Here is a 27,462-nt window from a genome sequence, read left to right on the forward strand (position 1 = left end):
AAACATATTGTGGAGGCACTGCTTGGCAATGACAGCCCAGGCTTTGCAAGGACTGGGGCCTGGTTAAGCCATCTGGCTCTTGGGTAAGAGTATAAATTGGGGCTACAACCCTAAACAACCTTACCTAAGAAGTAAGAAATACTGAAAAAGTGACTTAGGATTACGGTGTGATTAAAGGCCCCTAAAAAAGAAAGAAAGAAACCACTCATACAGGAGAGTGGCTGCCGTGCCTCTGCACAACTGGGGGTTCATCCATACTTACCGTTTGGCCTGTGCTTTCGGGTTTTTCATGGTTGCCGTTTGCTCTGATTCAAAGAGAGGGTTTTCGCGAGGAAAACGCCAGGGCAAAAAAAGAGAAAGTGCTCGGACATGGAGCTTTATAGCATGGACCTGTGTGGATGAGCCCTGGGTTCACTTTGCCTCCCCCTAAGCAGCTCCCTGTCAATGGATTGGCTACTTCTACCAATAGGAATTAAAGGGACGCAGGTGGCGCTGTGGGTTAAAGCCTCAGCGCCTAGGGCTTGCCGATCGAAAGGTCGGCGGTTCGAATCCCTGCGGCGGGGTGCGCTCCCGCTGCTCGGTCCCAGCGCCTGCCAACCTAGCAGTTCGAAAGCACCTCCGGGTGCAAGTAGATAAATAGGGACCGCTTACCAGCGGGAAGGTAAACGGCGTTTCCGTGTGCGGCTCTGGCTCTGGCTCTGGCTCTGGCCAGAGCAGCGATGTCACGCTGGCCACGTGACCCGGAAGTGTCTCCGGACAGCGCTGGCCCCTGGCCTCTTAAGTGAGATGGGCGCACAACCCCAGAGTCTGTCAAGACTGGCCCGTACGGGCAGGGGTACCTTTACCTTTACCTTTACCTACCAATAGGAATTATCATAATTACAGTAGCAGAATGTTGTCTATCCTCCCATCTTATCAAAAGTGCTTCTTTGCATGATTTTTGTGCTTTCTTCTAGGCTCCTATGAGCTGTATGAAACCCCACAATTCACAATTATTGGGGGGGGGGATAAAAAGAAGTTACATTCTGTGTATTTTGATGTTTTCTTAGTTTTCTTAAGTATATTTTATACTTCAGCAGAGCATCTTGTAAAATTCTGAAGACTTGGGCGGAGAGCATGAATGGACCGTGTGAATGAATTGTGAATTGAACTGAAATGGCATTCGTTCCTTTTTGGAGAGGGTGAATTGGAACTGGAACTAATTCCTTTTAGAAATGAACTTTCCTCTCTCCCTCTTGTTTTTCAGTGGCCCTGTTTGGGCCCCATGTCTGTCATCAGTCACCATCTGATCTTGCTGATAGAGGGGAAGACTGTTTATCGCTGCCACCACCTGTTATTAGCTTCTTACCAGAAGCTCTGTCACAGCACATAGCTTGGGAATAAGTGAATCAAAGAATCCAGCTGAGAACTCAAGACCCTGCCAATCAGGGTCAACATTAATGGGTGAGAACCACTAGTGGTCCAACTCAGATGAGGCAGAGGGGGCTCCTTGAATTGTGAAACTAGCTTAGCTTCTCCATCAAAGCCAAGAGTCCCTCGCTTCTATAATGACCTCTTATGCGGATCCTGAAGCAAAAGCTAGGAGAGGATTTAGTTCTCTCCCCACCCCACTTTCCCCTCCAATGTCTGCTTTGCACAACAGCAAGGTGGAAATCACATTCCTCCTCTTTTTTCTCCAGGACAAAATCACTTCAAGTAGCCTGGCCTCAAGTGATGTAACCAAAAGAAAAGTCCTAAGAAGCAACAACTGAATGAAAATATTTGCAGATAAACCCATCGTAGGTGAATGGGGTCCAATGCAACAAATGGAAACACACAGGATGGCGGGGATTAGCTTTCATTATGTTATTAAAAAGCACAGGGTTTAAATCAACCTCAGGAGAGTTTGGCTCTCACAATGCAGTGGGTACTCAACGATGGAAGAGGCCAGCCATCAAATCTTGACAAAAGTATTCCAGAAATGCACTTCAGAATATTCTGGACAAAAGCAGCGAGGATTCACTTGCCTGTAAGTACGCGTATATCTAAAGCCTTCGCATTAAAAGGGGGATTAAAAAACAAAACCACATGGCTTGGAAGATGTTTTCCTGAAAGGCAAAGAGGTTTGCTCACGGAAGTACTTCATCGGAGGGACAATGAGACACACACACACACACACACACTGCTGCCCCAGCTTTACACCCAAACTTAGACACAACCCTGTCCTTTTCAGATTCATTGCCACAGCCAAACAAGCTGCTGATGACATTGCTAAAGAGCGGTCAGTTTTAACCCCCCTTCGGAGGCTTTGGAATGATCATCATAGAAACCTTATTTCCTTTAAGGGAAGGACCATAGCTCAGCGGCAGAGCAACTGCTTTGCATGCAGAAGGTCCCAGGTTCAATCCCCGGCATCTCCAGGTAGGGCTGGGAGAGAGACCCCTGCCTAAAACCCTAGAGAGATGCTGCCAGTCAGTGCAGACAGTACTGAACTACGTAGGCCAATGGTCTGACTCAGTGTAAGGCAGTTTCCTATGTTTCTTGGGTCACTTCCAGACTGCCTGTGTAAGACGCATTCATCCTGGTTTGCATGAAGTTTGCACGTGGTGGCTGCTAGGATCTATAGTACAAAACTTCTGGATGGCACCAGGATGGGAAATAGGGCTTAAATGAACTCTCCAGGAGCGTCACAGTACAAATACTGTACAAGGTGAAAAGAGCCAATGGGGGCAGGGTGGTACAATGGCCAATAATAATCTTAGCAGGACTCAATTCCCCAAGTGTTTATAGAGCTGCTCTTTGCTGTAATGTACTGGGCTAGACAAACCAGTGCTCCGCTTCAGTACAGGGCAGCCTCATGTGCATATCTCTCTTGGCAGAACCAACCTAACAGGGCTGTCATGAAGATAAAACATGGTGACGGAGGATGTAAGTGACCCTGAGCGCTTTGGAGGAATGGCAAGGTAATAGTTAATAACAAAGAAGCAAGCGTTGACACACAGTGCTCTTCCTTCCCCTATTAGTCTGAACCTTCAAACTTTTATCTCAGATGAGAACTCCAGTAGCTCAGCAGATAAACAGAATTCGAACTCAGGAGCTGCATTCCGGATGCTCTAGATTTGTTGGGTGGTGGTAGAGGAACTCTTGTTTGCATGTACAACAAGGAACTCTTCAGACTCAAAACAGCATCCCTGGTGAGACCAATCTGGTATTTCTTTTGGAAGCGTTCCTTGAAGCTCAGCCACTGTTCCGCATCTGGTAGCAGTTGAAGCAAAAGGAACTTTTCCAGAGCCAAACCAATATTTTTTCAACCCAAAAAGGTGTTTGTAAAGAACTGTGGAAGGTGGTGCTGTTGGCTGTAAAGCTCTTGGAAGGATCAGATTACTGCCTGGTTTTCACTGCTCTCGAACTCTTCTCGGTATTTGTTTAACAGCCTTCGTTACTCTGTTCAAGTACGAAGTGTCCCACTAGTCCGAACACTCCTCGGTCACTGGGTTTATGACGGATCCTGTGCTTATTTCAGCATGGAATCCTTCCCATGTCTTCAGCCAAGTAACACTCACTCAGACCTTGGGATGCTGAAAGCTGGCTCCCTCGCAGCTTTCTGCTCTAGTTAGAACACTACAGTAACCTTCAGGCTCTGCTGAACATTCACCCATCTTGATTTTCAGGTATAAAATAATACTTTTGCAGGTTGGAAATTAGTTCCCAAAATTGTGCAAAGGGCCACTATTTTCTGATGCTGTTTCTTTTCATTGCTTCCCCTCTCTCTTGTATTATAGTTAGGGGTTCTTCCCCTCACCAACCTCCCCCCAATCTTCCTACAGTGATCCCAGCCATGCAGAGATTCCAGAGATCCCAATGATGTCACAATGGTATGCACCCAATCAGATCTGCCCACATGTTGACACCAATCAAAACAGAAGGGCAACACTTCCTGGAATGATTGCAGGATACCAGCCAAACAGGGATAACATAGTTTGGTAACTTCAGTTGACTTGGAGTGCTTTTTACCAACTATGGCTGATAGGCCAAGTTACAGCTGTTCCTGGACAGGGATAGCCTGGTCCCAGTGATTCATGAACTGGTAAGCTCAAGACTTTATTATTGCAATGCGCTCTCTATGGAGCTACCCTTGGACTTGGTCTGGAAGCTTCAGCTGGCACAAAATACTGTAGCTAGACCGTTGGTGGGGGCTGACTACTGCCATCATTCCATTGCTTAAAAGCTTCCACTGACTGCCCATATGCTAACTTCAAGGTTCTTGTATTAACTTACATGCAATTAACAACTTGGGTCCCGGACACCTTCAGAACAGTTGATTCCTTATATCCCTGCCTGATCATGGAGATCCTTAAAGGAGTCTCTGTCTGTGGCCCCCTCTGTGGCTCAGGTGCACAACTCATTTCCACGATGTACCATTGCATTTAATTAGGGGTACGTTTTAGCGTGAGCCTACCTGATTTGCACTTTCACAACAATATGTGAGCAGAAATGCAGCTATCCTTTGAAATTTACACTTCTTGGAACTTGGAAGTTCTCCCAGCAAAAAATTAATTAAACGCATATTATATGGTTCCAGCCCAGGCAACCTGAAAGATCATATCCCCCTATACAAACTTGCCTTGGTGCTAAGAGCCTCAGGTGAGCACCTTCTCTCAGCCTCATCAACATCAGAAACATGATGGGTGGAGACAAGAGATAGAGCCTTCTCTGTGGCTGCTCCCATATTGTGGAAGTCCCCCCTCCCAAGAGAGGTTAGACTGGCTCCCTCTTTGTTATCCTTCCACCAACAGACAAAGACCTTCCTGTTCAGACAGGCCTTTGAAAACTAAGGTGTGAAACATTCTGATCCCTGGGCTGCTGTCAGGGCAAGCTGCATTTGAACTGCTGGACTTAAATGTGATGTATTTGTATTCTTGGATTTAACTAGTTGGCTTTCATTACCCTGAGGTCCAAAGTTGATGTTTTTTAAATGCTGTAGGTTGCCTTGCACCCCAATGTAGGAAAAAGGCAGGAACTAAATATATTAAGTTATACTTATAATAGTAACAGAAGTGTGTGTATTAAAATGTGCATATTTGTGTAAACAATAGATAGAAATGCAATATATTAGGCAAAATTGCATACAAACATATGTACATTGGAAGAAATGCACCCTAAAATGCTGATCAATTCTCATAAGGACTTTTTTTCTTTAATGGAAAACTGACACAGAAATGTGTCAGACTAGAAACATGAGAAACTGAAAGAAATCCAAATTGACAGATTTGTTCATCCCTAGCAGGCACCACTCTGCCTCTCTCTGCTTGTTCCCTCCACGCCACATCTTAAAAATTCAGCCTATCTCCAATTTCGCCAAGTATTTTTGCATCTAGAGGTGGCACAAACTCGCCCATGCTGAGATGGAAAGAGAGGGTCCCATTTTCAGAAACAAACCCGAGGAGCAGTAGCACAAAAAGCACTGGGCATGGAATTTCATCCCCTTCTCTGATTTGTTAATCACTCTGGGGACATCAGCTTCCGATAACACAGCGATCAAAGGGTCAGTTTACCCAGCGATAGCTCTACAAGCCCAGGCACAGCTCAGGATCTGGGGCGGCAAAACTGATGTCCGTAAACACACCCCTTGGGTTTTTATTCAGCGGAACAGAACCAGAGCCCATGGCCCAACCCTTGAACATTGTTGCTGGGGCATTGTTGTTTGGGGCATAGCTTCTAAAATGTATGCACCATTTTTAGTAAAGATATAAAGTGTTATTTATATAGGTGCCACACTTTGTGTAGGAACACAGAGAGTCACCTTATACCAACTCAAACCACTGGATCATTTAGCTCAGTACTGTCCACAGTGACTGGCAGCAGCTCTCCAGGGTTTCAGGCAGGGTCTTTCCTAGTCCTACCTAGAGACACTGAGGTTTCAATCTGAGACCTTCTGCATGCAAAGCATGTGCTCTGCCACCAAGATAAGGCCAAATGTATCCCCATCATTATACATGCTTACGGAGAACATGAGCAAAAAATAAAAAGATCTCTAGCCTGAAAGAGTTTACAAGCTTAGATAGTAAACAAATAGACTGAGATGAAACTTGCTCTTTTCATAGCAAGCCTTGCAATTTTATTGGGGGGGAAGCAAGTAGTCAGGATGATTTTTCCTTCTGAGTATTTGCTGAATTCAAGGCATGGGATAATTTAACAAACTGTATTAAGTAAACTTACTCCCATGCCTTCAATATCCCTAAAAGACACCCTATACTGAGGTTTTGCTGATGGGAAAGTGTATGGAGCAAATCTAGACTAGAGGGACCATTGGCCTGATCCAGCAAGCTCTTCTTATGAGCACCGAGGAGAGCAGGAACCTTCACCAGATCTCCACACTTATTAATGATCCTAAGGAGCCAAAGATCAGGACATTCCTGCCCCAGAACCACACCACCTGCCTAGATTCCTGGCTGGGTCTCAAATCTCCCCCAGGGCCAGATGCATTGTATTACCATCAAGAATATTGTTTGCAAAGGCTTGTCGTTTTTATTTATTATTTATAACAGTATTTCAATACCACCATATCATAAAATGTCAGGGCACTGTACACTGTTAAAACATAAAACACCATTGGAAAAAGTAAAAGAAATCCAGCCCATGAAGGTCACAAAGAGGCCTTCAAGAGACGCCTGAAAGTCAAAAGCAAGAATACTTGCCAAATATCTGCTGCAAGAGTGTTTCCAGCATGGGATTGGTGACACTAAATGCCCGACTTCTAGTTGAGTCCAAGTCAGGCCTCTGTAACATGGGAGCAAAGTAAGTGCTCCTCAGGGTGATTTTAGGGATCAAGCTGGGATATAAGGATATCCAGGAACCAAGCTGTTCAGGGCCTTTGTAGAGATCAATGCATGGGCTACCTACACTCATGATTTCAAAAACATTATTTTGTGGGACAGTGTGAATGGGCTACAGTTTTCTGGGAGTTGGTTATATGTTGCGCTGGGGTAAAGGTAAAGGTAAAGGGACCCCTGACCATTAGGTCCAGTCATGGTCGACTCTGCGGTTGCAGCGCTCATCTCGCTTTGTTGGCCGAGGAAGCCGGCGTACAGCTTCTGGGTCATGTGGCCAGCATGACTAAGCTGCTTCTGGCGAACCAGAGCAGCACACGGAAATGCCGTTAACCTTCCTTTACTTTGCACTTTGATGTGCTTTCGAACTGCTAGGTTGGCAGGAGCAGGGACTGAGCAACGGGAGCTCACCCTGTCGCGGGGATTCGAACCGCCGACCTTCTGATCGGCAAGTCCTAGGCTCTGTGGTTTAACCCACAGCACCACTGGGCTACTGACAGCATAAAGCATGAGCTCATATAGTACTAATTCCTAAAGTAACTTCCTGGTTTGTAGATTTAGGAAAATACCTAGATAAGCAAAACGCAGATCATGATCTACTGGGAGATCTCTGGGCAATTTGCAGTAGACCAACAAGGCTTTCTGACTTCCTACTGTTTATTGTTAGAAAGCCCATGCTCCTTTATTTCCTCTCTCCTAAAAAATTAGCTGTCTGAGATGAAGAAAGCTAAGCGGAAAAACCAGGAGTGGATTTTTGTGTAGTATAGGTCTGTGAATTTAATTCTGGAACTGGAAATAAATTCCTGAACAGCGTATGGGTTCCTTAATTCTAAACGCTATTTTACACTTGGTGCAGGTTAGTGGATATCAATATTCTAGTAAAAATTAAAGGGCCCCAAGAACCAGAGGTCTGCCCTCCCAAACCCTGAAGACCACTGGGTGAGGCTCCTGGATTGTGGCAGTGCTTCTTTGCTCCTGGATATAGGTAGGAGATTCCTTCTTCAATAGGTATCCCTGGTATTCCTTTGTGGGGTCCCTGAACAGTGGGCCTGCAAAGTGTGGTGCTAGGACCTTGCCTCCCAGCCTCTTAAAATGTAATCCAAGTTGTTTCAAGATGAAAACTAGGCCCTCATTTTGTTGGTGTACGGTATCAGAATGGTTTCTGAGGCTGCAGATGACATTAGGCACAATTGGGTTTACATGGAAAGTGATGCTATCAGCCGATGACCTCAGCCTCGGTGAAACACTCCATAGATGTTCAGCCCATTCCTCCCCCCGGTAGGATTTTTCAGGTGCAAGCACCTCCTGTTTTCATTCAGAACAATAGCATCTGTGTCAATGATCAGAAGTTTGGGGGAAATGCTGGCTCAGATATTTGAGGCCCTCTCTCAGCTACGATTCAGGCAGGTGTGTGTCTGGGACCAGCCTGCCCTGCCTATTTCACAATCACCTTTTCCGTTAAAGATCAGTGAAAACATACACTCGGTAATCACAGACCGATTGAGTAATGCAACACTGAGTACATTTAGACACCGCTGTTTAAAGTTTTATTCCCATGTCAATTACAAGAAAGGAGATACCACAGGGGAAGAAGAGATGGTCTGAAGGCTGCAGGATCGGACCGGGGTTGGGGAGACTGAGCTAAGGGCTATTATGCAGGTGCTCCATCACTGGAAAAGTGGCCAAGACACAGTTGCTGCCTTGCCAAAGGCATTAAGGATGGGGCGAGAGATGAGGGGAGGGGGGTTGCAAAGTCACAACATCACCAGGAAACCGGCAACTCGAGAGGCTTCATCCGAGCTCCACCCCAGCATAACTTTCTGTCCTTGAAGACGCACCACAGCCACCCCAGAGCAAACTCCCAACCCAGACAAGAAAGGCACCATCGTCGCTTCAGGAGAACGACAAAGACTTTCTTAGTGCAACAGCATTTTAAGGTAGCATTCGGGTTTGGGTTTGCGATGAATTTTTTAATTGCTTTATTCTCTGTGTGGTTTATGTACACCACTATATAAATGTCTCAAATAAAATAAGAAAAATCAGCAGCAAAAGGGTTCTTGAACCAGGGTTCCACGTTTCCACAAGTGTCTTAGGAATGTACAGTGTCATATCATCTGTCAGTCCAGCTCAGTATTGTCTACACTGACTGGCAACAGTTTCCCCAGAGTTTCACACAGGGAACTTCTCCCCAGCCCAATTTCCTGGGTGGAATGTGTGTTTGAACTCTGATAATGCCTCTTGTTTCCCTGGATGGATGATAGAGAGTGATGTGTGCGTTTTAGCCTAGTGCACTAAGGTAAATTTTTGCTCCACCCACTTCTGCCTCTGGCCCTGCCCACCTCTGGCATGTGGCCCTCACAGGTTGCCCAGAAGGGAATGTGGCCCTCAGGTTGAAACATGTTTCCCCCACTCCTGGAATAACAGGAGAAAACCTTGAAGGCCACTTCTGTCGGTTGCACTGGGGAGGACACAGCTAGGAGTGTGGATACTCAACATGTTCAGAGGCAGAACAGGTGCAACAGGATGGGCAGAGTGGGTGAAGTGAAACTGATCTTGCTCCTCCATTTAAAAACAATGAAAAGGATGCATTAAACTGAAAGCAGCCATTGTCCATTATACCCTTTGGAGGTTACAGAAGTGTCGTTCCATCCCTACCTCTCTATGGTGAAAGCACACAAGAACGGGGCCTTCTCTGCAGTGGCTCCCCGTCTGCGGAATGCTCTCCCCAGGGAAGTTCGCCTGGCACCTTCATTATACACCTTTAGGCGCCAGGCAAGAACGTTCCTTTTTAACCAGGCCTTTGGTTGACCTGATCAACATCCCATATCCTTTTAAAATGTGACTCTTTTTGGGGGGGGTATTATTGGGTTATTGCTTTTATTTTTATATATATACTGTGATCTTTTTATGTGAACCACCCTGAGACCTCCAGGTATAGGGTGTATATAAATTCAATAAATAAATAATAATAAATATCCATGTTGCACTGGCAGACAAGCTCAGCAGAATATGAAAATGCTAAGGAGGACTGACCCCTTCATGGATCACTGCCTTGCCGTGGCGAAGGGGCTTGAAGAACTCAGAGAAGCTATGAACTATGCCGAGCAGGGCACCCAAGATGAACAGGTCATAGTGGAGAGTTTTGACCAAACGTGATCCACCTGGAGGAGGAACTGGCAAGCCACTCCAGTATCCCTGCCAAGAAAACTCCATGGACAAAGACAACAGGCATATAAAAGTTATGACGCTGGAAGATGAGCCCCTCAGGTCGGAAGGCGTCCAACATGCTACTGGGGAAGAGCGGAGGGCAAGTACAAGTAGATCCAGAGCTGATGAAGCGGCTGGGCCAAAGCCGAAAGGACGCTCAGTTGCGGATATGCCTGGAAGCGAAAGGAAAGTCCAATGCTGTAAAGAAAAATATTGCATAGGAACCTGGAATGTAAGAACCATGAACATGGGTAAGTTGGAGGTGGTCAAAAATGAGATGGCAAGAATAAATATTGACATCCTGGGCATCAGTGAACTAAAATGGACGGGAATGGGTGAATTCAGTTCGAATGACCATCATATCTACTACTGTGGGCAAGAAACCCGTAAAAGAAATGGAGTGGCCCTCATAGTCAACAAAAGAGTGGCAAAAGCTGTACTGGGATGCAATCTCAAAAATGATAGAATGATCTCAATACGAATCCAAGGCAGACCTTTTAACATCACAGTAATCCAAGTTTATGCACCAACTACTGGTGCTGAAGAAACTGAAATTGACCAATTCTATGAAGACTTACAACACCTTATAGAAGTGACACCAAAGAAGGATGTTCTTTTCATTATAGGGGATTGGAATGCTAAAGTAGGGAGTCAAGAGATAAAAGGAACAACTGGCAAGTTTGGCCTTGGAGATCAAAACGAAGCAGGGCAAAGGCTAATAGAGTTCTGTCAAGAGAACAAGCTGGTCATCACAAACACGCTTTTCCAACAACACAAGAGACGACTCTACACATGGACATCACCAGATGGGCAGCATCGAAATCAGATTGATTATATTCTCTGCAGCCAAAGATGGAGAAGCTCTATACAGTCAGCAAAAACAAGACCTGGAGCTGACTGTGGCTCAGATCATCAGCTTCTTATAGCAAAATTCAAGCTTAAACTGAAGAAAGTAGGAAAAACCACTGGGCCGGTAAGATACAATCTAAGTCAAATCCCTTATGAATACACAGTGGAAGTGAGGAACAGGTTTAAGGATTTAGATTTGGTGGACAGAGTGCCTGAAGAACTATGGATGGAGGCTCGTAACATTATACAGGAGGCAGCAACAAAAACCATCCCAATGAAAAGGAAATGCAAGAAAGCAAAGTGGCTGTCCAATGAGGCCTTACAAATAGCGGGGGAGAGAAGGCAAGCAAAATGCAAGGGAGATCGTGAAACATACAGGAAATTGAATGCAGATTTCCAAAGAATAGCAAGGAGAGACAAGAAGACCTTCTTAAACAAGCAATGCAAAGAAATAGAGGAAAGCGATAGAATGGGAAGAACCAGAGATCTGTTCAAGAAAATTGGAGATATGAAAGGAACATTTCGTACAAAGATTTCCATAATAAAGGACAAAAGTGGAAAGGACCTAACAGAAGCAGAAGACATCAAGAAGAGGTGGCAAGAATACACAGAGGAATTATACCAGAAAGAAACGGATGTCTCATATACCCCAGGTAGTGTGGTTGCTGACCTTGAGCCAGACATCCTGGAGAGTGAAGTCAAATGGGCCTTAGAAAGCACTGCAAATAACAAGGCCAGTGGAAGTGATGGTATTCCAGCTGAACTATTTAAAATTTTAAAAGATGATGCTGTTAAGGTGCTACACTCAATATGCCAGCAAGTTTGGAAAACTCAGCAGTGGCCAGAAGATTGGAGAAGATCAGTCTACATCCCAATCCCAAAGAAGGGCAGTGCCAAAGAATGCTCCAACTATCGCACAATTGCACTAATTTCTCATGCTAGCAAGGTTATGCTTAAAATTCTACAAGGAAGGCTCAAGCAGTATGTGGACCGAGAACTCCCAGAAGTGCAAGCTGGATTTAGAAGAGGCAGAGGAACTAGAGACCAAATTGCAAACATGCGCTGGATTATGGAGAAAGCTAGAGAGTTCCAGAAAGACATTTACTTCTGCTTCATTGACTATGCAAAAGCCTTTGACTGTGTCGACCACAGCAAACTATGGCAAGTTCTTAAAGAAATGGGAGTGTCTGATCACCTCATCTGTCTCCTGAGAAATCTCTATGTGGGACAAGAAGCTACAGTTAGAACTGGATATGGAACAACTGACTGGTTCAAAATTGGGAAAGGAGTACGACAAGGCTGCATTTTGTCTCCCTGCTTATTTAACTAATATGCAGAATTCATCATGCGAAAGGCTGGGCTGGATGAATCCCTAGCCGGAATTAAGATTGCCGGAAGAAATATCAACAACCTCAGATATGCAGATGACACAACCTTGATGGCAGAAAGTGAGGAGGAATTAAAGAACCTTTTATTGAGGGTGAAAGAGGAGAGTGCAAAATATGGTCTGAAGCTCAACATCAAAAAAACGAAGATCATGGCTACTGGTCCCATCACCTCCTGGCAAATAGAAGGGGAAGAAATGGAGGCAGTGAGAGATTTTACTTTCTTGGGCTCCATGATCACTGCAGATGGTGACAGCAGCCACGAAATTAAAAGACGCCTGCTTCTTGGGAGAAGGGCAATGACAGGCCTAGACAGCATCTTGAGAAGTAGAGACATCACCTTGCCAACAAAGGTCCGTATAGTTAAAGCTATGGTTTTCCCAGTAGTGATGTATGGAAGTGAGAGCTGGACCATAAAGAAGGCTGATCGCCGAAGAATTGATGCTTTTGAATTATGGTGCTGGAGGAGACTCTTGAGAGTCCCATGGACTGCAAGAAGATCAAACCTCTCCTTTCTGAAGGAAATCAGCCCTGAGTGCTCACTGGAAGGACAGATTGTGAAGCTGAGGCTCCAGTACTTTGGCCACCTCATGAGAAGAGAAGACTCCCTGGAGAAGACCCTGATGTTGGGAAAGATGGAGGGCACAAGGAGAAGGGGGCGACAGAGGACGAGATGGTTGGATAGTGTTTTCGAGGTTACCAGCATGAGTCTGACCAAGCTGCGGGGGGCAGTGGAGGACAGGAGTGCCTGGCGTTCTCTGGTCCATGGGGTCACGAAGAGTCGGACACGACTAAACGACTAAACAACAACAAGGAGGACTGAGAGGGGATTTGTTCCCCAACCCCACTTCCAGCTCACCCTCCATGTGTAGTGCACACCTCTAAAGCAGCCCATAATTTAAATAAAAATTATTATTTTTAAAAGTAGGGAGGGGAGAGACAGGAGCCACCCCAGAGTGGTGCATGAAGCTTAACCTTAAACATACTTTTGTCAAAGTTTGCATTTGGGAAAACAAACCTCGCACAGCCCGGAAAAGTAGTGCCAACATGATTACATGGTCCTCTGTGTTTTAACGAGGCTCGGGCGAGCTCGCTTGTGACAACAGCCTACGAGTCAGAATAAGCAAAGGCCGGACAGCCAAAAAGATTACACAGTGGTTTTTCTGGCCACCAGCCCGCCTCGCTATCGCTGCGTTTATTTGCTTGGGATTGAGATAAGGTGACTCGCGGGCCTTTTGGTGTATGCGCATGTGTGTTTATGCACAAAGATCAAAGAGACAAGTGCAGCCGGGCCAAAACCCAGACCTTTATCTGTTTACAAAGGAAGACGGCGTACCTCCAGAACACGGTGTTCCTCTGCTGCCGAACAACAATATCCAGCGTTTAAACAGTGCTCTTCAAGGGATCAAAGCACTTTGATACAAGGTGGGTGGGGTCTGAGGGCGGAACTCATCATTCAGTGGTTGAGGCATGTCGAGACACCCTAGCTACTGTGCAAATTGGGAGGGGGATCCCTATCACCCTCCAGATGTTGCTGAACTACAGCTCCCGTTATCCCTGGCCACTGGCCATGCCACCTTGGGCTGATGGCAATTGTAGTTCAGCAGCATCTGGAGTTCCCCAGCTCAGCAGCAAATTATTTTATTCGAAATATTTATAAGCTGTACTTTCGCAGAAGACGTAACGAGGCAGTGCGCAACCTAAAAACATGATGCTGAGATAACAGATGTAAAAGCATCAAGAGCATCCTGGTGGAAACTGGAGGAAGGAAGGAAGGAAGGGGAGAAAAAGAAAAAGATGCAGTTCACTGTTGAACTATGGAACTTGGTCCCACAAGAGACAGTGATGGCCACCAACTTGGATGGCTTTAAAAGAAGATTGGTTAAATTCATAGAGCTAAAACCTATCAATGGCTATGCTCTGCTTCCATGGTCAGGAGGAGTAATGCTTCTGAATACCAACTGCTGGAATCCACAGGAGGGGAGAGTGGCTGTTGTGCTCAGATTCTGTTTGCAGGTTTCCCACTAGTATCTGGCTGGCCACTGTGAGAACAGGATGCTGGAATAGATGGACCGTTGGCATGACCCAGCAGGCTGTTCTTATGTTTTTAAAAGCATCATGGGGGAGGAAGGAGGGAAGTGGCAGGCAGGCAGGGAACCACAGCTCAGGGGTTATAGCAACTGCTGGGCACAAACAAGGTCCCAGGTTCAATCCTCACTGGTAGGACTGGAAAAGAATGCGAACAAAATCAAACAAATGCAAGCAAAACTAAATTTCTATTCCAACCCTGGTCGTGACACATTTACATGGGGTACTGTGTTCAAAACTGCAAAAGGAAAGCTGCTGAGGGCAACCAAGCTTTTTTATTCCGCTTGGCCACCTTCTCTTTAAAGGTAAGCCAGTCTTGCCACTTATAATTTGTCCTCCCCTATGAAAGTCACCAAACACACAGGGAGAGAGTTTTGCAAGGGAATGAATGATCTGCAAAACACAGAAGTAGGGAGGATAATCATCACAGCCTTGTTAGTTCAGAGAGGAATAAATAAGCAGATAAATGTCCACGTCCCACATCAGCTCAGCATACAGCTGTAGTCTGCATTAAGCACCTCTGTATGCGTGTGTACACACACAATTGTACTGGACATAATATAAGCTGCTGGCAAATATAGGCTACACCCCTAACATGACATCTCACTGAAAGCGAAAAAAAATATTGTAGGTCTCCAGTGATCTCTTGCTTTTTTCCATCTAAAATACATGGGCAATCTCTAGATTAGCCTCACAAAGAACAGCTCACTGGGCAGCCGGTACCCCCTGGTAAGAAGGGCAGGCGATCCTCATCTTAAATCATGGCTTCTCGGCCTATGAAAGAGCAGTCATAAGCCACACACAGGTTTTATACAAGCCAGATTTGTGCAGCTGCATTTAGGCCAATACAATAGATGTATCATAAAACACTTCCACGAGAAAATAAAGCAAGCTTTCTGAACCATGGGATGCCCAGTGCTGAGAATTAGGGAGCTGCACATTGAATGAGCACCCTCAAAGCTCCCCATACATCACAGTGCAAAGCACACTAGTGGTTTTGCCGAGCAAGGCATTATCAAGACACCACGTTACTCCCCCTGCAGCCCCCCAGGCCGCTGAAGTGGATATACTTTGTTACACACAAAGGCTAAAAACATATACGTGCAATTACATAAACGTTCCAAATGATAGGATATCCTTGGCAATCTCAACCACCAATTTGGCATCGTTGCCAGACATCTTCCAAGAGGTTAGGGGGGCCTGTAAAACCCAGCAAGACGCCTCTTGCCAACTAGGGTGCCAACTTGGCTGGTTAAAAAGTGGCTCAGCTGCCCTTTCTTTCCTTGTTGGCCTTTTGATGGCTATAAAGTTCACTCTCTGCCCTGGTATCTGAGCCAACTTTAAATTGCATACATTTAAATATATTACAGCCAAGCCAAAACTATCCACAGCTTTTTGTGAACACAGTCGAATACACTTCCTTTTCCTTGATGGTTTTTCAACACCCCTTATGAAAATATTCACCCATTCACTTACATTGCCTTCTTTTCCTCGCACTCACCCTCAATTCATCTTGCTTGCCTGCATGACATCAGGCTATTCATTCACTTACATTGCCTTCTTTTAAAAAGATAAGAATGCAAGAAGAGCCTGCTGGATCAGGCCGGTGGCCCATCTATTCCAGCATCCTGTTCTCACAGTGGCCAACCAGATGTCCCTGTGGGAAATCAGCAAGCAGGATTTCAGTATAACAGCCCTCTCCCCTCCTGTGATTTCCAGGAATTGGTATTCAGAAGCACTGCTGCCTCCAACTGTGGCAGAAGGGCATAGCCATAATGCTTAGTAGCCTTCGATAGCCCTCTCCTCCACGAATTTTGCTTGCCTTCATCCTCAGTTGACTTTTTTTCTCTCTCTCTCACCTTACTGACACCACGTCATCCTAATCATTATGAGATGACTGGTCAGGATTAATTCTGGGAGAAAGTTAACATGGTTCCCTCATGGTACCCAATGTACCGGTATTTTTCCAGAAAATATCTGGGGGTTTGAGCACAGGTAGCACCAGTATGTGTGTGACACATAGCTCCACCTCCTGTCTTCATTTGGCAATCCAAAGGGGTGATAAAAAAACTATTAAAGAGGTGGCTGGAAGCAGTTTTAGGATGGCTGAAGAAGCTGAAACTTAATCCAGATAAGACAGTGTTGTTGGTTGGTTGCTTGAAAAACCACAGACCTAGTTTGCAATTTGGAAGGACAGATCCTTCAATACTTTGGTCATCTCATGAGAAGAGAAGACTCCCTGGAAAAAAACCCCTGATGTTGGGAAAGATGGAGGGCACAAGAAGGGGATGACCGAGGACGAGATGGTTGGATAGTGTTCTTGAAGCTACCAGCATGAGTTTAACCAAACTGCGGGAGGCAGTGGAAGACAGGAGTGCCTGGTGTGCTCTGGTCCAGGGGATCATGAAGAGTCAGACACAACTAAACGACTAAACAACAAAAGTTTGCAATTAATTGGCAATTAATTGGTTAGGGATGCCCACTGGGCATTCTCCTGGCCCTGGCACTATCTCTGAAGATGCAGGTGGCATATGTAGCTAGAGGACCAGCTTTCTCTACCTTCCCTGTCACAGGCAGTATACCTTTGAACACCAGTTGCTGGGAATCAGAAGCGGGGAGTGTGCTGTTGCACTCAATTCCCGCCTGATGTCTTCTCACTAGAGCATCTGGTTGGCCAGTGTGAGAAAGGGATGCAGGATTAAATGGGCCTTTGTCCTGATCCAGCAGGGCTTCACTTATGCCTGGTTTTCCAGCTCGAACTAGTTGCTTCCGGACCAAAACTACTGTAATTTCCTCTAGGAAGAGCTCCACCTGAAGACAGTCTACAACCTTCAGATGGTGCAGAACAAAGCTGCCAGCCTGTTTCTGCATCAGTAATACTGGTCCCAAGCTCAGCGTACTGGCTTTAACCTTCAAAAGCTCTGAACTGTTTGCAACAGCATATTTGTAGGAATGTCAACACCTTTATGAGTCTCCCAAGGCCATATGATTGGCCTCAGAAGGCCTGCTCTCTGTGGCATTAAAATAAGTGAGGTTGGTGACTACCAGGTTCAGTGGTGGCCAAACTTCTGTAACTCCCACGAAAACTTGATTTGTCTCCCTCATTTCATATTTTTAAACAAGCCCTAAAGACCTTTCCATTTTTCCACTCCTTTCTGTCTGGTCTTTGACCGCAATAAAGATGGGTTGATTTTTCATTTTTTCACTAGTTTGACTGACCTATTGCTAGCTTCTATGTGTTTAAATTTGCTGCTGGTTCTAGCAATCTTTCTTATTGTTAATGAACTTTGAAATTATGTAATACTCTTTATTTGCCATATCATATCAGATAAAAAACAAAGTAACAACTACTAAAACAACTAATAATTAATAGTTTCATTAATTAATAGTTATAAGCCATTGTATCCATGAGAATTTTCAGCTACCTAAAATTAAATCCAATTGTCTTAAAGAGAAAATAAATGCATATATACCTATCGTTCAAATAATTCCCATGACGAATAAGGTTGAACTATGTCATAAGCTTTATTCCAATACTGAATAAAGAAACACCATTTCCCAATAAATAGGTGGTTGTGCTGCTTTCCCTCTCTCATGCCGATCAAATTCAAAAGTTTGAGTAGACCAGATATTGGACTACAACTCCCATTATCCCTGATCATTGGCCATGCTGCCTGGGGCTGATGGGAGCTGTAGTCCATCTAAGCATCTGGAGGTACCACACTGGCTATCCCTGGTCTATTCTAAATTATTAACTAGAGGGCACCACATTGGCTGCCCATGATGTAATAGGATTTCAACCTACAATGGTAGCAATGAGCCAAAAAACAATTTCAATACCATCCATTGGTTTCTCTGGAGAATTTTAAAAGAGCGCTCTTTGCAAAGGTGGCAATAATCTGTTCCCCAAGGGGTATGTACCATTCCAGAAGTGCCAAGGCAATCATTGCTTCCTTGGACAAGCATTTTGAAATCAGGTCAGCTGAGAGAAGAGGCACCAGCATCTTCTACACTAACCTTTTGCCATTACAGTTTGCTTGTTTGACATTCCAGTCATGTGACAGTGAGGATGGACAATTTTGGCTTCTGTTTTTCTTTCTTTTTTTTTCAATCTTAAATCCAGTTCTCTACATTTCCACGTCAGTTAGCGAATTTTTAAAAAAATGAAGATTCCTCAACATTTTAGTGCAGACATCTCCCAACATTTCTGCATAGCAATTTTCCCTAATATAATGGACTTTTGTATGCTATTTACACTAATATATACATTTAAATGCAACCTCTACCCTAATACATGGGGGTTTTTTTGCATGTATTACTTAACTGGTGAACTGGATTGCAAAATTCGGAGAAGAGTAAATTTCAAAGGATGACATTGGTTCGGCTTGCATATTGTTTCACAAAGTGTGAATGAGGTAGGTTCACCTTTAAATGCAAGCTGGATCTAATTTCCCTCCCGTTCTTAACACTGACCCACCAAACCCAATGCTCATAATTTGCAAACTGTTGGTTTGTGGGACTTGAGAGTGCAAACGAAGCCGCATTTTATCATCTTGTTAAACACACACACTCACAAATCTGTTAGAAAAACACATGAATCCATCTTAAATGGCCTTCCTCTGACTTGACTGCAAGACAAGCAATTTCCAAGGACACCCACATTGATTCCTCCAATTGCCAAGTCAGATAAAAAGCCTTGTGGTTTCTTATGCAACTTACTTTGGCTTCCGTCTCCCCGCGGTGTAACGTGTACAAGTGATGGACGGCACTTTGAGAAGACGACCATGGGTGGGTCAAAATTTGGAAAACATGGAAATCGTGGCCCAGCGTGTCTGTCGTAACCAGCAGCATACCTGGAAGAAAGGAAACAAGGGGAGTCAGAGAGACTCAGAACAGGGGGTTACTTTTTTGTGATCTGTGGTCAAAACAAATAAATACTTTTGGATCTGATCTGAACGGACACCAAGAAAGAAGTTCTTAGCCTGCATTCTGTGCAAATGAAACACATTGAAATAAATTGCTTATGTTACTTACTTACTTACTTACTTACTTACACACACACACACACACACACACACACACACGATGGGATAATCTGCCATTGTCAGTTTCTCTCCGTTTCTCATTTTCCCCACCTTGAATTTACGTCTCCACATTTCCACATCAGTCTGCATATTTTTTAAATGAAAATTGATCGGCATTTTAATCATGCACATTTCTCCTAATAGCGACATTTTTGTGTGCAATTTTGCCCAACATACACATTCCCCCCAAAAAAACAATCCCCCCCCCCCCGGATACAATGCATTTTTGTACACGTTACTTGGCTGGAGAACCACGCTGTGAAATTTGAGAAGTATGAATTTTGAAGCACAACTTTGTTTCATTTCAGGTAGTTTCAGAAACTGCAATTTTTATTATTATTGTCAGAAACTGCAAATTAGGTAGACTCGCCTTTAAATGTGAAGTGAGTTAAATCCCCCATCCCGACCCCCTCCTCCTGACCCTATCATCTCACTTCCATTTTACATACAGCAGTCAGAGTAATATAGAGAGGCCAGGACTAATTTTTATTCTTTGAATAAGAATCAAAGTCTCATTTTTTTAAAAAAAAGGTTTTTCATTGGTGCAATGCTGGGGGGGGGGTTAATATGCTGATTTAACAATGCAATGCACATTTGCTTGGAAGCAAGTCCCATTATGTTCAATGGAGTTTACTCCCAAGTAAGAGTGCATAAGATTACAGCCTGTCATCATCATCATCATCATCATCATCATCATCATCATTATTTATAATAATACACCCCATTCATTTGTAGATCTCAGGGCAGTTCACAACATAGCAAGACACCGATGAAATTGATTCGTAGCACAGGCCTCTAACCATGTCTAATGAGACGTAAGTCCTATTGAACTGAATAGGGCTTACTCTCAAGTAAGAGGGATTAGGCCTGAAGCCTTAGAGCCCGAAGGTCTAACTTGTGCTTTTCTCTTTCTTCTTTTCAATGGCGTCATGGGGTCACAAGATGCACATTTTCAAGCTCCACTTAAAGTGAGGGGTTAGGAAGGGTATGTACTGTGCAAAGTTCTAGCGTGAGACTCTCTTCCGTTAGGGATTTGGGGCATTCCATAGCAAAAAGTGAAAGCTGCAGAAGCAGAAAACGTTATGGAAGATGTGATTTATTTGCCCAAGTTGTGTTGAGCTTCACGCCACAGCCAGGCCTGCAATTAAGTCTTTTCTTTCTTTCTTTTTGCGACTGCGTTTAGTCTCCTCCAAATGCTACATAATTACTGGGCAGAGGGTAAGTGAGTTGTCAGTGACTTTTGGAACACACAAAATTGCTGTCAACTGTGCAGAAGAAAATCATTCTTACTGTTGGAATTTGGCCTCCAAAATCTTCCGGCCCCCTTTTCTTCACAGATCCAAAGAGTCCTGATTTCCTCCGCTTGCAAAAACAGACGCAAGCACGCACACTCTCTCACGTGCAAGTGTGTGGCAGCCAACCCCAACAGTAGTGGGACCGTTTAACTGTCTGCTGTCCCAGTCTGATCTACTATGCTGAAAGCAACCTGTCCCGGGAAGCCTAGATTTTAGCAGAGTCTGACTGAATGTGCCACAAGCACCAGTCTTTTAAGAAAAAGCTTGGAGACTGTAGTAGAACACAGGTAGACCAAAATGGGTTCCACATTTAAATAAAGGGAATTAACTGCAGGATAGCTCAGTCAGTAGAGCACAAGACTCTTAATCTCATGGTCGTAGGTTCAAGCCCAACATTCTGCACCCAGAAAACTTGAGGTTTACATATATTATACATATATCTCCCTAAATTATCTAACCCTGGCATAAATTATTGAGTAAATTTGCCCAACTTAATTTATTCTGCACAATGTAGTCCGCCATGAGGCAGAAGAAGACACTACGCAGAGAAATAAAGGGCCACAGCTCAGTGGTAGAGCATTTGTAAGATCCAAGGTTCAATCTCTGGCATCTCATGGTTGGGACAGGAGAGACCCCTGCTATAAACACTAGAGAGTTGCTGCCAGTCAGGGTAAACAATACAGAGATGGATGGACCATTGATTTGTGTTCCTAAGATCTCAAGAAGGACAGCACCACCACCATTGGAATAATTCTGTCAACCTTCTTGCTTGTTTCAAGGCATTGCCCACACACTTTCAAAACCTCTCTGCAGCAATGAGGACTAGAAGCTTTAAAAAAGGACATCTGATATGGTGTCCCTGGTGTCAAATTCTGCACTTTTCCTGTGCTCCTGTAGCATTTCCAAAGACCCAGACAGAAGGAAACGTGGTGGTCTGAGGTGGTCTCTCAAGTGACTTCAGCCTTTCCTAGTCAAGACCACCATGCTGACTCCACATTAATTATTTCTTGGTTGTCAAAAGACAAAGTACATCCAACCAGATGTTTGAGAGGCTTCCATCCAGATGTACCATCTGGGAAGCCTTAATTTCCTTGGCTAATGATTCAGATTCAAGGATGCTCTCAGATATACAACCTGACCCTGTGGGTGCCAGGAAAAGCCTCTTAGGGCACACCTGAGTCCACAGGGTCCATTTTGGCAACCCTTGTGTAGCGCTATGGTTACCAAAGTGTGCTCTGGGGAGACTTTTGCGTTTTCCCCCTCCATGAGATCAACAATGGAGGACAAATTTCTTGGAAAGACAGGTTGTCCACACACTGCTGATCTTTCTCAGAAACTAAGTACTGTTGGGTGTTAAGAGTTGCACTGTTGACTCACAGAAAATAAGAACAAAGTCTGAACCAGGGGTTCCCAAACTACGGCTTCATTCAGTATGGATTTGTGATTTAAGAAGGGAGACAGCAGATTCATTGTGTCGAATATTCACATTTATTTTTAATTGCATTGTCGTTGTTTCTTTTATTTCTTGAATTGCATTTATTCCATTTACTGCAGTCAAGTTATAATACAATAAAGTGCAGTATATAAGAAATAGAAGAAGCAAGTAAAAATATGATTTAAAAATCACACAGCATCTAGTGCAGCACGTTACAATTCCTGGAACAGGCAGAAAAATCATTAATTGGTCTGCCAAAGTCCCTCAGCAATTTTCAAGTGGTCCATGGTGGGAAATACTGCTCTAAAGGACGGAGGCATGCCCCAGAATGCTTCCCAAGTGAGGCATAGGGTTCTACAGAAGGTACGGTAAGTCAATGAAGAATGGAGACCTTGAGGGAGAAGTCTTAAAACACCCAGCCCTACAAGATTTTATTAATGAACCTGGCATAGGCATAGGCACACATGTCCTCCCTACACTTCATGCAGGATTTTCCTTCTGAACTGACAGGATTTGGTGGATCTGCCAATCTGGGCTTCTGCTCTTCCCCTCCCCCCTTTTCTTTTCTTTTTGGTAAGCCACAGGAAGTTTGTCAGAGCATCTCTTTCCATTTTCAAAGAGCTTCACGCTGATTTTGGCAAAGTAGACTTAAAATACTGCACCCTTTCTGCTAAGTTACCATGTCGGAAAGCCACCCATGTCGCAAAGGGAGGTTCTTTCGGTTTTATAGATCACATCCATATGGCGCAACCTTAACTCTGACCTGAGCAAGATTCATGGAAAGTAAGCCAAGAGGCATTCCTCACAAAGTCTACTGCCCACCCCTCAAAAAAAACACACAAAAAAAACTTCACAGCCAGAAGAGTTTGGAACCCTCTGATTGCCCAATCAGGAGGGACGCAAGGAGAAATTATTGTTAAGAGGTTAATACTGGCTGCCATGATGCCTATAATCGTTGATAGTCAATTTACAAAAGTATTTTTGTTGCCCTAATTACTATCAGAAGGAGGATTCAGAGTGCAGTGATGCAACTAGGGAATTTTAGATTTTGGACAATAGTCCAATGGGGACACCCAGGGTGGTTTTAAAAAAAAATGCATCTACCGGTATATCCTGCCTTTTTATCCAAGGAGCTCAAAGTGGTGTGAATGGTTCTTGCCCTACTGCCCACAACAACCCTGTGAGGTAGGTTAGATTGGGAGGCAATGACTGGTCACTCAGTGAGTTTTGTGGCCAAAGGGGGATTTGAACTCTGGTCTCCCAGACCTGGCACTTTAACCACTGCATCACACTGTCTCTGATTTACGCACAAGCTAAGTAAACTACAGCTTAGGTCCTCGGATTGTCAGGGGCCTCTAAATAGTCCCCCCCCCCCTTTTAATACTAAATTTAAAGTTTTACATAATTAGTTAAAAATAGTAATAGTTTTTTATCTATAGCTTATATAATATATAATATCTTATAATAATAAACACACAATTATTGAGTAATGCTATAGAACCTCTTAAACTTGACATAGCATAGGGTCTCAGCATAACCTATTACACTCCCATTTTTTAAAGCTGGTAATGTGTTCATTTGCTTCAAAATGCGGTAAACCAATCCTACTGCATTTTTCCGCCCCCTACTGATTATGCCCTGGACTTCTGCTGTAAAGTCCTTCCCTAATGGTACCACTGCCAGAGCATGGCTATGCAGATGAAGGAGAGAGGATTTTGGAGATAGGGGATGGTTTAATTCACACTGGCTCCCACGGTGTCCAATGGGATAGAAAGAACAGGCTGCAATCTAGGAGAATGGTTGGTAAGGGGACAAAACTGGCTTCTTATCCCAAACACTGGGGTGGGAATGAGGTTCAGGAAATCACACATTCTCACCCAAAAAAATATGATAATGTGATGTCAGATGATGTGTGTATGGCTAACAAACACACTTGCAAAACTGCTGAATATACTCAAGCTTGCAGTGAAGTCTGCTCAGGGACACACACACAGAGTCTAATATGTTTTCCTGGAATTAGACGTAGGCAACCTTCAAATAACATATATCCAAACCATTAAACATGTTCACTAAGGGAAACTGTAGGCATCCGATTGGGGCCACCCACGTTAAAAAGCTGGCGTTCTTTAGGGTCCCCTTGTGCCACATGGTGATTCAACCAAGGTGGGGTGGAGGAAAGAGAGGGGTGGGTTGCCATGGAAAATGGGCCCGCTTCACCCCCATAAACCTAAGCCTTAATGCAAGAATGCAAAGGACTCTCAGCGAAACTGTAAAAAAGCATCACCGCACTGCCAAGAGAGGAATTCACTGAACAAGCACGTCCATCAGCATTAAAAACCCGTGCCCGAGATTCACAGATTCAATGGCTGTAGCTCATACGTTGCTTGCACAGGGTCCCAGGTTCAAACCCTGGCATCTTCAGCTAGGACTGGGAAAGGCTGACTGAAACCCAGGAGAACAGCTGCCAGCCATTGTCAAAAATACTGAGCTAGGTGAGCCAAGGGTCTGACTCAGCATAAGGCAGCTTTTTGGACTTCCCAGCAGCTGCCTCTTTGAGCTTTCTTGGACCACCTGGAAGGAGAGGGGAGAGAGACTGTAGCCTCCAGTGGCAACCAAAGGACCTTTGCCACACAGGTTATCAACTGAATCCTGTGCAGCCAGCAACTGACCAAGGAATGTGCCACAGCCAGAAATTTTAACTCGGTGCTTTCCAAGCAATTGAGTCCATTTGCACCTTCAACCGTCAGTCCTCAAATCACCATGCTTCTTCACACAACATAGGCAGTTAAAACTATGGAACTTGCTGCCACAGGTGCCAGTGATGTCCACTAACTTCAATGAATTTTTAAAAAGGATTAGATGAATTCATGGAGAAGGCCCTAGATGACTAGTAGCCATGATAGCTGTGCTTTGCCTCCCGTCAGAGACAGTAATGCTTTTGAATACTAGTTGCTGGAAACTGCAGGAGGGGAGAGGGACTAGATGAGTCATTGGTTTGATCTAGTGGGCTCTTCTTATGTTCCCTTGTAGAAGATAACTGTAACTGTAATTTAATGAATGGTTCGCAACATGTTCTGAACACCTTCAACAACCAGAGGAAATCCTTCAACTATGTGAAGAAAGAGGCACAGCTGCATCTCCTATCTTGAATTCTGTGACTGGAGCAGTGACCGGTGAGTTTTCAGTCACACTCAGATATGTGGCTCCACCAGCTGTGGAATGCTAAAAGGAGCTGCTGCTGTCCCTCTTCTGAACTGCTGAGAACACTTTCTCCAGATGAAAATATCTGAAATGAATTGGAGGCTCTCGGATAAATTACCATTGCGCCATATGGGTTCTGCCTGTTGCCTTTTCCCTGCTGTTGCTGAGAAGAGACCCCTCCCAGAGGTGCAGTTCCCAGCATCCTTAACAAATGGCAGTTACCAGGATACTTTGGAGGAAGACATGGACTGTTATAAAATTGCTTTAAATGCATTGTGTGCATGTGACCATAGTATTCCAAATCATCTCCCCACCCCTCCAAGAAACACACACACACAATTAAATTTAAAAAAAAATTGAAGTGGCATTCTGTGGTCTATACATATCATGCAGAGTTGCAGATCCATAAACTAAATTGACACAAGTAAATGAGCCACATGGAGTGGCATCCCTAGCAACAACCCAGCAGGCTACGCAGTATCTGTGCCACTCTTACAAAACGTGAGGTGTGCCTCCCTGACGCGAGGAAGTTGAATGTGCTCAGCTACCTGTGATTTTAACTCGGTCCATATGGTGCACCCGAGATGCAAGTTCTGAAGAAGGATGTCTCTTCTCCTTGCCTTTTTAATGGTTTTAACAGTAATCATTTGGCTTGCTGAAAGAGTAAAGAGATGGATGGTGATACGGCAGCTGCGGGAGGAAAAGGGAGTCCTCTTTCCAAGAGAGAGATGGATGGCATCCGATCTGGCCCTTCGCCTGCCTAACAGAGGAGTCTGCTGTGTGTCACCATGTTCAAATAAGAGGCTTTCATCAAGTGAGGACCTATGTTAACTTTGGCTGCCATCCAGCGCCCTGTAAGAGTGCATAAGGACCACTTCCCAGGCTAAGGTTCCAAAACACTGCTAGGATCAGTGCAGATTCAAACCAGGAGCTTCTTGTCTGAACACTGATGATCCTTGTGGAGAGTTGCCAGGTCCCAGTAGGGTTGCCAGATCCTAAGGGGGTGGGGATGAACCTGGAAACCAGGGAGTGCTACTTCAAAGGTCTGGTGGTGCTTAGTGAGGACAGAGGAGTGAACTACCTGATCCAGGAGCCTTATAGAAGAACCTCATGAACAAGGCAGCTAATGGCAAAGTGCTGTTGCTTTCCTCCCAGCACCCTTGAGATTTTAGCACTTTACCAAAGAAATCCTGTGAAGGAAGTCTAAATCCTAAAAATTCAAGTCCTTCTTTTACAACAAAAGAAAGTACTTCTTCACACAGTTAAACCGTGGAATGCACTTCCACGAGAAATAGAAATGGCCAGTGATTTGGTTGGCTTTAGAAGAGGGTTAGACAAAACCATGAAAAATAAGGCTATCAATGGCTGCTAAGCACTTCAGGTAAGTTCTGTCTCCAGCGCTGGAGGCCTTTGAATACCAGTTACTGGGAACCACTAGTAGGGAGAGTTCCTGTTATGCTCAAGTCCTGCTTGGGGGCAGGGGGATTCCTGTAAGCATCTGATTGGCCACTGTGGGAACAAAATGCAGACTAGATGGGCCATTAGCCTGATCCAGCGAAACTCCTCTTATGTTCACATATGCTCACCTTACCCTTTACCTTCAGCCCACACGGTGAGTCTTTCATTTGAGAGCACACAGTACAGCTGCATCAGAGTGCAGAATGCATCAAGTTTTGATTCAAAATGGCGATAAGGCAGGAAAGTGTGGTGGTCCGCCAAGGCAGAGCTAACTCAAACAGTCAGCGGAAGAACCACTCTTGGCAATCAGTCAGGACGACGCAGACTCAGCCACCTGCAGGACTGAAGCTCTCCACCACAAGAGCTGTTGATTCAAGGAGGTGAAGAGAGATATTTCTTGTAAATCCTTGCCGCATTTGATCTACGGCTCTCGCCTTGCTTCAAGAATTTGCAGAGCACCCAAGTACATTCTTAGAAGATGATTAGCATCTTTAACCGTGTGTGTGTGTGTGAGAGAGAGAGAGAGAGAGAGAGAGAGCTTAATTCCATATCGTTAGTCAAAATAATAAATTGCTGAGGTTTTGGAACCTTTACCTCCTTTCGCACACATGTGTGTATATATTTCTCTTTTTATGTGCTATTTTCCATCTC

At 44.5% G+C, this 27,462-nt stretch overlaps 1 protein-coding gene across 4 annotated transcripts in view; it reads right to left on the bottom strand.

The window, feature by feature from the left end:
• BCAS3 (BCAS3 microtubule associated cell migration factor) overlaps positions 1–27,462 on the bottom strand; it is a 467,999-nt gene that overhangs the window by 323,982 nt on the left and 116,555 nt on the right. For all 4 annotated transcript variants that reach the window (XM_079955512.1, XM_079955511.1, XM_079955513.1 and 1 more), the window contains exon 14: positions 19,058–19,191. In XM_079955512.1, coding sequence (XP_079811638.1) covers positions 19,058–19,191 — 134 coding nt within the window. The remainder of the gene's footprint in view (positions 1–19,057; positions 19,192–27,462) is intronic.

Source organism: Podarcis cretensis, assembly GCF_951804945.1.
Source record: "Podarcis cretensis genome assembly, chromosome: 15".
NCBI classification, from domain to species: domain Eukaryota; kingdom Metazoa; phylum Chordata; class Lepidosauria; order Squamata; family Lacertidae; genus Podarcis; species Podarcis cretensis.